This window comes from Python bivittatus, unplaced genomic scaffold (assembly GCF_059951505.1).
Source record: "Python bivittatus isolate LINGU-HERP-01145 unplaced genomic scaffold, Pbiv_v1 ctg000370_np1212, whole genome shotgun sequence".
Lineage (NCBI taxonomy): Eukaryota > Metazoa > Chordata > Lepidosauria > Squamata > Pythonidae > Python > Python bivittatus.
This window is the reverse complement of record NW_028277062.1, coordinates 2,558,686-2,569,754: the sequence shown is the minus strand read 5'-3', so window position 1 is coordinate 2,569,754 and position 11,069 is coordinate 2,558,686. Positions and strand designations below refer to the sequence as shown.

At 56.1% G+C, this 11,069-nt stretch overlaps 1 protein-coding gene across 7 annotated transcripts; it reads right to left on the bottom strand.

The window, feature by feature from the left end:
• Positions 1 to 1,158: 1,158 nt before the first annotated feature.
• On the bottom strand, positions 1,159 to 10,868 carry BCL6B (BCL6B transcription repressor). Of its 7 annotated transcripts, XM_088142327.1 has the most exons (10): positions 10,716 to 10,868; positions 9,442 to 9,613; positions 8,417 to 8,638; positions 7,108 to 7,527; positions 6,472 to 6,578; positions 6,132 to 6,311; positions 5,722 to 5,850; positions 5,507 to 5,637; positions 4,290 to 4,427; positions 1,159 to 3,360 (listed from the first exon to the last, which is right to left on the bottom strand). In XM_088142327.1, the coding sequence occupies exons 2-10, from the start codon at positions 9,606 to 9,608 to the stop codon at positions 2,767 to 2,769; spliced, it is 2,088 nt and encodes a 695-aa protein (XP_087998453.1). In that variant the 5' UTR covers positions 9,609 to 9,613; positions 10,716 to 10,868; the 3' UTR covers positions 1,159 to 2,766. The 7 variants fall into 7 exon arrangements, with proteins under 7 accessions (XP_087998453.1, XP_087998452.1, XP_087998455.1 ...); XM_088142326.1 differs by having other exon boundaries at positions 5,507 to 5,850; XM_088142329.1 differs by lacking the exon at positions 5,722 to 5,850 and having other exon boundaries at positions 10,716 to 10,866.
• Positions 10,869 to 11,069: the final 201 nt, after the last annotated feature.

Sequence of the window (11,069 nt, the reverse complement as noted above, 5' to 3'; positions counted from 1 at the left end):
AAATCTGTCTTGAGAGACCCCCTTCCTTTTGCGAAGAAGGGCAATCTGATGCACTGGAAATTTGAGGAGAGGGTCCTGGGGGGAGGAACGTCGTGGTCCAGGCCGGGATGTTGGGGGGGGCGGGGGCGTCACAGGATGCAGCTGTCCGAGGCGCCCGTGCCAGGCTGGGAAGCCTGACCAGGGTGTGCCCAGGCAGCTCTTCATTCTCAGAGAATGCCCGGAAGTCTCTGAGCCCGGCCAAGCGTGGGTAGCAGCTGGCTCCGGGTGTGTGCTGCGCTTGTGACTTACCTTCACGTGGCCCTGAATGCAGTGGTTGCCCTGGGCTGCTGGTCTGAAGCCACGCCACAAAGAAAGGTAGCTCACAGTCAAGAGAGCCACATCTGTTTTGGTCCCTTTATATCAGGGTTCCTCAACCATGGCGACTTTAAGACGTGTGGACTTCAACTCCCAGAATTCCCCAGCCAGCTGCTGGCTGGGGAATTCTGGGAGTTGAAGTCCACACGTCTTAAAGTCGCCAAGGTTGAGGAACCCTGCTTTATACCACACATATACATGGGTAGGCGGGGTTCACAAGACACAGAAGCCTCTGATAAACTGACCGTTGGCTACATCAACTCCATTTTCTGGGTTTGCACAATGCTGGGAACCATAAGCCAAACGTTGTGTTTGCACAGGGCTGCAGGGCCCAAACCGCCCGAGTCCATCTCAGCCTTGCCCGCCCATCTACAAACTCCCCTGATTAAAACAATCCCAAATGGAAGACGGAACGAATGAATTCATAGATTAAAAAGGGCCTATGGATCAAGCAAGCCTTGCGTGACATTTTAAGCGAGGTTAAGATGTTGGGCAGGGGACTAGTGGGAGAGGCAGGATTTCAAAAGCATCTGATTTCACTAGCTGGAGTGGCAGGGGTGCGTGCCGGGTAGGGTCAAAAAAGTCAAGATGGTGGTCACGACAGCGCCGTTGAAGTTCTGCCTGGTTTTTTGCGTGCGTGGCGGAATAGGACGTTTTTGAGCAGCCAATTGGGGTGATGTGGACTGAAAGGGTGTAGATGTCAGAAAATACGTGGAAATGAAAAAGGCCCTGGTCTGCTTGCTCACAAAAATGAGTAAAATCTGGACTTTCCAAGTAAAGCGCTAGAGGAATACGAAGCGTCTCAAAACAATTTTAGCTTTATTAACATCAGCCCAGGCTATACATTTGGGTAGCCTGACCAAGAGAGCATTTTTATTACAGCACCCGTGATTTTCTCTCTTTGCAAACGGGCCCTTGTATCTTCCTGCATGTCCCCCTCCAAACTGCCCCCCCAGTCAAAAAGGAGCCAGCCTTTGCAGGGGGGTATCTCGGGTTCCTGACATTCCCATCCTCCGTCTTCCACAGGGCCCGTCAAAGTTGGCCTGCAACTCGGGCGTTTTGCAAAAAGCCCACTTGGGGAAAAGTGCAGGCCCCACCCTTCCTTGAATCTCCAGCAGCGCCGTTTCAGACTTGCCCCGGCAGGGCATTCTGTTCTGCTCAGGGGCCCGAGCAGGTCCTTGGCAAACTTGCTTTACATTCTTCCACTGAAGAGCAGAGGATCAATCCTGCATTTCTTTGGTCTGCCCGCTGGGCATCTCCTTATGTTCCTGCTATGAATGCCCACCTTTTCTGCTCAACCTTTTAGCCGCTTGTCCAGATCTCCCCTAAAAGCAGCCGAGGACCTGATCAAGAGTCCAGAAACCTTCGACGGCACGACTTTTCAAGGGATTAAGGTGGTAGTCCTCAGCGTTCCTTCCTCTCTGCCCCCAGCCTTCTCTCCACCTCTGTCAAGCCTATCATATTAACAGCAGCGTGCCTCTGACAAGAGAGGCGCGTTGGCAGAAATTAAAAAGCCGCAGGGCGTTGGCAGAACGGGACAGAAAAATAAAAAAGTTGGAATGCTAGAAATAGAACATTATTCGGCCAGCAAAATAACACGTAAAAGGGAGAGGAAGGAAAGCGAATCGGGGGTTTTTTAAATAAGAAAAGAAATCAAAGCGTGGTTTATCAGCCTTCCTCTACCCAAAGCCCCCAGATAGGTTTGACTACAAATCCCATTGTCCCCAACTGGGCTGCTCTGGAGTTGAAGGAAGGCTGTGAGATGGGATGGGGCAAAAGGCCCAGGGGTGAAATACATCATTGGGTTCTGATCTTTGAGGGGGAGAAGGAACGGGATCAGCTCCTGGAGCATCGCTGGGGAAAGATTCTGGAAGTGGGGCGTGCGGCAGAAGTGCTGCTGGGGGGCCACTGCTATTTAAAATTAATTGGGCAAACCAAGCTGGTATAAGTTGTCCCTGAGCCGCCCCTCAATATCTGCAATTTCTCGTCCCAGCTTCTTTACTCTAATGCAGTGTTTCTCAACCTCAGCAACTTTAAGCTGGGTGGACTCCAACTCCCAGAATTCCCCAGCCAGGTTGAGAAACATTGCTCTGCTGCCAAAGACAATTCTTGACTTCTGCTTCTGAAACACTCCCCCCAAAAAGAATCTCCTGCAAAAAGGGCTCAGAAGATCTTTTTTTTTTAACAAGCAACATTCACTGCAACCCCCCCCCCCGGCAAAACAAATTCCTGAAACTGAACCCACCAAAAACAGCAAATACTGTCCTATAAATCTGAGTTTTTAGCTCTGCCTGCAGAATTGGGCATCTTTCAAAACCCTCTTTGTTCTCTAGAGAGGGAGGTAAAGACTGGGGGCCGGGGGGGGGTAATTCCCGGACAGCCTCCCCCAGCAATGTTAGGCTGTGATTCCCATCATCCCCCCAGCCAGCAATGGGATGATGGGAATTGTAGTCCCAGCTGGAAGGACCAAGAATAGGGGAAGGTACTCTGGTGAGTGGGGGGGGCGGCTCTGCCATGAGTAATGGGAACGGGGTCTTTTTGCCCCCCGCGACTCTTTGCCCTGTCTCTCTCTCTCTGCTCCCCACCTTCTGGAAGCATAAAACCGAACGGGCCTCCGATTTCAATGCGAACCTTCCAAACGAGCCGAAACGTCAACATTTTGGAACGCAGAGCCAGCCAAAGTCCAAATGCCGCTGGCCGAGCAATGGCCGAAAGCCCACCCCGGTCTTGCAAAGGTTGAACATCGAAAACGGAGGTCCAAAGGCCAACTTCTCGGCTCCCAAAAGACGGAGCCTCGGCTCCCTGCCCGGCCCGGAAGCTGGCAGCCGGGATCTCAGCAGAGGGTGGCGTACGGGCCGTCCAGCACTTGGTAGCGGATCTTGGTGTTGGTGATGGCGCCGTGCTTCTGCCGCAGGTGAAGCCGTAGCTGGCTCTTATGGCGGAAGCGCACGCTGCATTTCTCACACTGCCGGGAAGAGAGGAGCACGGGTCAGGAAGTATTTGCACCTGGGGGCGGCAAAGCAATGCAAAGCTGGCATTTCCCCCGGCCACCGTTCTGAGTAGGCAAAGGGGAGGCTCTGGGCATCCCCAGTGGATCTGCGAAGGGCCCCGTCTCCCACCCAGCGCCTTCCGGACGTGTGAAGAGGGCAACCGATGGGATGCCGGAGACCCTCGTGAGGCTGCACGCATGCGAGTGAGATAGAGCTCCTGGTTGAAACCTCCCTTCGGGTACGAGGGGTCATTGTGCACCTTAATTGCAGGAAAGGGAATTCCTGCTGGTGCCCAGCCGGTCTGTAACCACCCGCCAACTCCAGCCATGCCATAAAGATGCCAGTCTTGCGCTCCGTCATACTGGCCCATCTACCAACCTCAGAAACTCTGGAGTGTCTAAAGCAGTTTCTCAACCTCAGCCACTTTAAGCTGTACGGACTTCAACTCCCAGAATTCCATGCTGGCTGGGGAATTCTGGGAGTTGAAGTCCGCACAGCTTAAACTGGCTGAGGTCGAGAAACACTGGTCTAAAGTGATACTGAACCATTCACCTCCTCATCTCAGAGCCCTGATGATATTACTTAGGCCGGTAGTGAGACGTCTCCAAGAAGCAAGACCCCAGGAACCCCACAACTGAACCCTGAGCTACGTCCATTTGCCCCAACGGATTCTTAACCCTCCACCCTTCTCCATTTGTGCCCCACCCCACTAGAAAAGCCCACCTTCCTCTCAACCATGTGGGGTAATGAGGAGCTCTGGATCCACCCTCGCCCAGTTCACACAACCTCTTCCAGAGGATGAAGGGGTCCTCTCTGCCCACCTCTCCAAGTCCTCAGTGGGGCAGCTGCCCTCCCCAGGGGAAAGATGCCCCTCCCCGCAGGCTTGAGCACAGAAGAAAAGAACAATTCCCCCCCCCCCCGCAAATGCTCCCTCTCGCCGCTCACATGGTAAGGCTTCTCTCCGGTGTGGATGCGGACGTGGCTTTTGAGGGTCTGCAGGTGCCGGAAGCGTGTCCCACAGGTCCCACATGGGTACGGCTTCTCTCCCGTGTGGATCAGGACATGGGCTCGGAGGTGGGCGACCTGGAAGGGAGGGAGGGCCATCCAGAGGAAGCCACGTCCTTGTCCTCAGCTCACGACTGACTACGACGGGGTATGCGTGTGTGCGCGTTTGTACCACGGGCTAGGTCGGTTAGTGTCAGGCTTGGAGGACTTCCCGTGCAAGGCCAGCCCGCTTGCTGAGTTTATGGCGGGCTGAACCTGAAGCACAGGCCAGGGGATGGTTTTGCACACCAGGCTAAGCTACCCAAAGGCAAACTACGGTTAACCCTAACCAGAACTGGGTTAACCCAGTAAGCAGGAGAAAGCCGTTGTGCGAAGGCAGCCTGAGTTGGGAACAATCATCTCATCTTCCATCAACATGATGCAGAATTCTGCTTCTCTTGAGGAATGTGGGATTGTGTTGGGGGGGCCTTCAAATGGATCAGACCCAAGGAAGACAAGAGACTTGTTGCCCCTTCCCGCAATGCTGGGATCCAGAGCCCCCGGCCTCTAGGGCTGGAGGACTGTAGAAACCCGGTCACTCCCAGGCACCAGGAGTCTTGCCCACCATGAATTCCTGTTGCTGCCTCATCTTAAAGCTGAGCGCATGAAAATTCACCTCTTGCTATAGCTGGTGCAGGCCTCTGCCTTTAGTTGTGCAACCCTGATGAGTGGAGCCTCCACCATCAGAGGCAGTCTAGCTCTGATGGCCACTCCATAGCAGATTGGACCACCTTGAAAAGCAGGATGCTGGCTAAGACAGGCCTTGCTTTTGACCCACTGGCCAATCCTGATGTTTCCATGTTCTTGTGTTTATAAACTATCATTTTGCAAATGATGTCATTTTTGTAAACTATTTTGCTTGTCAATTATCAGGTTCCACCTCCAGGATAGGCTGAACTGCACTTTTAAATAAATGCAAGGAACACAATTTTGAACCTGGGTTGCCAACAACTGACACAACTCGGGGGGAGGGCAAAAATGTCAAGATAGTGGGCCCCACCATATGCCTTGCACATAAAAAGTGGGAGGGTTATGGTCATGGCCACCATCTTGACTTTTTTGACCCCCGGCACACCTGCTGGGCATGAGCCCCACGATGTTCCCTGACTTCTCCTTACCTGCACGAAACAAGAGCCACAAGTCTCACACTTGTAGGGCTTCTCTCCTGAATGAATGCGCAGGTGCGTCTTGAGATTAGCCGGCCGGTTAAACTGGGCCCCGCAGATCCCACAGTGGTAGGGCTTCTCTCCTGATTGCAGGAAGAGATTGTAGGGTGAGGCCAGGCTCAGGTCTGGGGCACCAAACCCACAGGTTGGCCCTTTGCTCTGCGCACCCTTTCTCGGCCCATCTAGACGTGTAAGGCTGCCATTCCGGTCATCCTCAACGAATGCGTGCGAGTTCCGTGCATTCGGCAGATCCAGTAAATGCGTTAAGGCCAAAATCAGGTGGAGCACGCGAAATCCTTCAGGAACCCCATGCAACCCACGTGGGTTTGCATGCACAGGAAAGGACCACGAATGAGGTTAAAAGCAACCAGGTTTAGCATACTGGGTGACCTGGTTAAGTGTGTTGCTCAAATTCAGCCACACCAGGGGCGAGGATGTCCAAGATTAGGGGCCACCCCAAAGAGACCCCCCCCCAGCCTGGGAAGAGGGCACTCGGTCCTTCCCCATGCAGCCCATTCATACCCTTTGCTTTTAGGGCACGCCTGTGTGCCTGCGCACACTTGCGCGCACCGCCTACCTGTGTGCAGGGATCGATGGCTGGCGAGGTTCCCTTTGTAACGGAAAGCAGAGCTGCAGAAATGGCATTTGTAGGGTTTCTCCTCTGCAGCCGGGGTGGCGGCTGGGCTGCCTCCCTCCTCTTCCTCCTCTTCCCGGAGGTACTGCAGATCGCAGGCCTTGCAGCTGGAGGATCCGCTGCCTGGGCACACGAGGAAATAAAGAGGCTCTGCTGCGTCTCTTTTCCCGCGTGGCTTAAAGGTTCTGGACGGCGGCCAGAGGCTTTGGGTGGGGAAGCACGCCCTCTGTGTATGCCTCTCAACCCTTTCGGCCTCCCACTTCCCCCCATCCGGCTGACTCACCCGGGCTGCAGCCATCTCCTCTTTCCACAGAAAGCTCCTTGGGGGGCTGGGAAGAGACCAAGGAGGGCGCCTGGTTGCAAATGGAGCACTGGGGCTCAGCAGGAGGCCTGAAGGTGGGGGGAGAGGGTGGGTGGGTCAGTCCCGGCTGGATCCCGGCCCAGGCCTGGAGCAGAAACTCCACTGGGCCACAGAGGATCCCCCGGAGCCATTCCCAGGGCTGCTGCCCCCCACCTCTCCCCCCAAAAGCCACGCCCCTCTTTTACGACAAAGAGGCGTAATGGCACAATCTGCTCTACCCCAGCCCTCTGGGTTCCTGCAAACCCCCATGAGGCAAAGCCTGGGGGGTTCAAAATAGGACCCAGAGCAGAGGAGAGGAGCTGCACTCTGCACGTGCACAGGGTTTACCCTTCCAGGCCAACATGCACAGAGGAGCTACATCCCATTTGGGCGTGCCCAGGTGTTTGGGGACTACAGTTCCCAGAATCCTCCAGTCAGCATGGCTGTGGCTGGGTAGCTGCTGTAACCCAACACATCTGGAAGTGCAGGGTTGGGGAGACCCTCTGTCCATGCTCAGAGGCCCTCTTACCACCCTCCCGCGCCCCACCCACGGGGCCAGGGGCAGGGCTCAGCTCTGACCTAGGAACGGGGCTTCCTTTTCCGGAGGTGCCGGACTCCCCCAGGTGGCCAGCCGGGCTGCCCTGCCTCTCCCCGTGGAGCATGGAGTTCAGGATGATGAACCGGTACTTCTTCCAGTTGCAAGCTTTGGGGTCCGGGGTCGGGGCGCAGCCGCTCGACTCGCAAGGAGAGGCCGGCTGGCCCGGCGGGAACTGATCGCCGGCTCCCGGAGACCGGGCGGGCCCCGAGTCCTTCTCTTGGGGGCAGAAGGATCCAGGCTGCGGGGCCCCTTCGGTGGCAGCCCCTTGCCCCCCTCGGGGAAAGGGGGCCGGGATGGATCCCCCCCGCCGTCGCTGCGGCTGCTCCTCTTCCAGCGGCTGGAACGTCTGGCGAAGGATGTGGGGCACCGGAGGCGGTAACAGGAAGGTCACCCGGTCGTAGCTGCAGGGACCACACAGGGAAGGGTTGGGGGGCAGGCGGGTCAGGGGTCCTCTCCAACCCCCCCCGAAAATGCTCCCATGACCTTTGCTTCCTTCCCCTCTGTGGTTTCCCCTAGCGGCCTGTGGGCACTCTGGGGCAGAGACCTTTCTGCTTGAACCTCTGGCCCACGGATGTGGGGAAGGCCTTAAGGGCAGGAACAACCACAGGTCCTTTGGGCCAGCATATTCAGAGCGCAATTGGAGCAAAGGACAGGCAGAAAGGAAAGACATGCTCAGAGGCACTCTTGCCACCCCCCAGCCAACGTTGACCAGAAGAAATAGGGGGTCCTTCAGACAAATCTTTTATCTTGCTTTTGATTACAGCTATGCCTTAATTCTGAGATCCTCGAGAGCTGAGAGTCCGTTCACACAATAAAATAGAAAACCCAAAGCTGGGTGGGGAATTCTGGGAGTTGAAGTCCACACAACTTCAAGCCGCCAAGGCTGAGAAACACTGGCCTAATCTCTCGCCCAGAATCCCCCCTCCAGTGCACCTAGGAATTCTGGGAATTGCAGTCCCAATGCACCTGGAGGGCGCCACGCTGGGGAAGGCACAGCTATGCCATTCCTCAAGGCCAGTTCATGCAAGGAGGCCCCTCCCTCAAAGCTCTTTTGCTTTGTCTTCGGTTTGGGGGGGGATTCGATCATTTTATTCTATTTAAAACGGATCCTGTCCTAGTCCAGCTTTCCTCTCCTCCCCATGGAGGAGAAACCACTCAAGAGCAGTGCCACGTACGTGAGAAAGGGTCAGGGGTCTGATCCCACCGTCGCAGCCGCCCTCTTGACTTAGGGACACCCCCTGCAAGGCCCCCGCCGTCCTGCTCAGTCTCCCCCCCCCCAACTCCCAGTACCTGGCCTGGATGAAGCGGTGACAGCTCTCCACCACGTGCTCCATCTGCAGGTAAGAAGCCGCCACCAGGACCGCGGGGGCCGTGCCCGGGCTGAGCAGAAGGCGGGATGTGTACATGAAGTCCAGGAGGGCCTGGAAGCCCACCGGCTCGATGGCACTGGGCAAGGTCAGGACGCTGACTTCGTGGCCTCCCTGGCCCAGGAAGACGGAGTAAAAGAAGCCGCTGTCCGGGAGACAGGAGGGAACGAGGGGTCAAGAAGCACCCGTCCAGCAGCGTCCGTCCCGCCCTGATGCCAGGGAAGATACCCGGGCGGTCCAAAGGGAGTGGGCTGCAATTCCCCAGATGCTTCATCCTTGCTAGCCACCCCCACTGCTTGCATGACGTAAGCCACAGCCTCCCCGAGAGCAGAGGCAGGGGGTTTGTTTAAGGTGCCCCAACCTTTCCTGTTCCTACAGGACCTGGCTGGGGAATTCTGGGAGTTGAAGTCCACTCGTCTTCAAGCGGCCAAGGTTGAGAAACACTGCTCTGGACTCAGCCCGCATCTTGTGGGAAGAGCCAGGTCTTCACGGCCTTCCGGAAGGTTAAAAGGGTGGGGGGCCCTCGAATCTCAGGTGGGAGGCTATTCCAAAGGGCTGGGGCGGCCACTGAGAAGTCACCCCATGGCTCACCAGTCCTGGTGCCTCTTGCTTGACAACCAAGGCATGGGCTGCCACAGGAGGCAAGGGATGCCCTGCGCATTACGACACCGTGGCCCAAAGGATCCAAGTTACATATTCTACGATATCCATGGCACACAGGACATCCTCATGGCCAGTACCAGATGTTGAGGAATTCACCTCTGTCCCACCCGGAAGGCTTCTCAAGCCCCCAAACTCTGGACCCCCAATAAGAGCTTAAGGTCCTAGTTTGGAAGAGGTTCCCCTCGCTCGTGGGGCTTCTCAGTCCCCTGGGCACACCTTCTCCTGGCAGACTCCTTTTCCTGCAGGCACCAAACTCACTCGCACCCACCGATCGGGGACTCTCACCTGCAAGCCGTTAGGACAGCCTTGTGGGCCTGCAAGGGGCAGCCTCCCACCCTCAAAGTGACGTCCGTCAGGATCTGTCGCTTGCGCAGCTCGTTCAGATTCATCAGGACGTCGCTGGAGTGGCGTGTGAATTCGCGGATGTAACTTTGGTGGCTTGGCCCAGCCATGACTCCTGGAGGTTGGGAAGAGAGAAGAGGAAGCTCGAAAACAGCGTTGTTCAAACTTGGCCACTTGAAGATGGGTGGACTTCAACTCCCAGAATTCCCCAGCCAGCCTGGCTGGCTGGGGAATTCTGGGAGTTGAAGTCCATCCATCTTCAAGTGGCCAAGTTTGAAAAACTGCTCTAAAGGGAGAGCGGGAAAGGCGCCCAGTCTTTGTTTCCCATGGCAGGAGCACCCCTTCGTTCCCTGGAGAGGCCTGCACGCTCACAGCAAAAGGCACTTCACGGCTTGATTCTGGTGACTGGTCTCCGTTCCCAGTTCAATTCCGTGAGCTGAACTCCTAAATGTCGGGGAAGGGACATGGCGAAACAGCAGACTTTTACTCTGCATGCAGAAAATCCAATTCTCTCTCTTCGGTTGCAGTCCCTAACAGCTGGCAATTATGGACAATCACGGGCACTCAGGGATCTGGATCTCTCAGACGGTGGAAAGGCCATTTCTGGGATTGCGACAGCCTCTTCCCCAACATGCCTGCCTCCCAGAGCCCCCGTTTCTTGACCCCCCACTCCTTTTTCCTCCGTCCTAGATCTGTTTCTCTTTCCTCCAGCTGCGCACAAGGAAGAGGTGCACAGCGCAGGATGTCCTCTTAAGGGCCACCAAATTTTGAGGGGCCTTTCCAAAGCCCATCTCGGCTACTGAGTGGGGAGGAATGGGGTGCTGGGGATAATTTAGCCCGGCTCGATCTTGAAATGGGCACGGTCCCTCAGATGAAGCCTTCATTTCTTCTCCCCGGCCTTGAGGGAGAGGGCGATGCACGGGGTAAAAGAGGCACATTTATGCACAAGTCCCGCCACAAAGTCCCACCCAGGAAAGCCAGCTGCTCCGCCCTTAGAAATCCATTTGATCTCCAGTTCTCCCCAAATCTCTTGATCCCCTTCCCCCCGGGAGCTGGGTCATGAGCTCCCAGGTGTTGGGTCCACATGGACACGAGCCACAATAGATTGGCTTAAGGGGGGGCAAACCCGACAGGGGGCTGGGAGAACATGGCTAGAGGTACCAACCCAACCCTTGCAGCTTACTCTCCAAACCATGGATCCAGCCTCGAATACTCACCCCTGTCCTGCAGGGATGTCAGGAATGAACGGCCTCTGTCCCTGCCAGCAGGTGTGTGGCACTGCGGGCTGGGGGGCAGAGATCCAGCTGGACCCCCCAGACCCTGCGGGAGCCGTAGCCTTCTGAGAACCAGCCTCAAAGCCTGCGGGCTCCGGCAGGGTCTTTTATAACGTCGGGGCAAAATAGAAAGGAAATGGAGTGGGTGACCTTCCTGGCTTTGCTTGGCTCAGCACCACCAGGAAGAACGGGGTGGGGGACAAAAGGGGGGGTTATTTATAGAGCTTTCAGGAAGAGGGACTGTGCGTGTGCTTAGAACTCAGGAAACTTTGGCTCAGCAGCGTCGCTGGACATCCC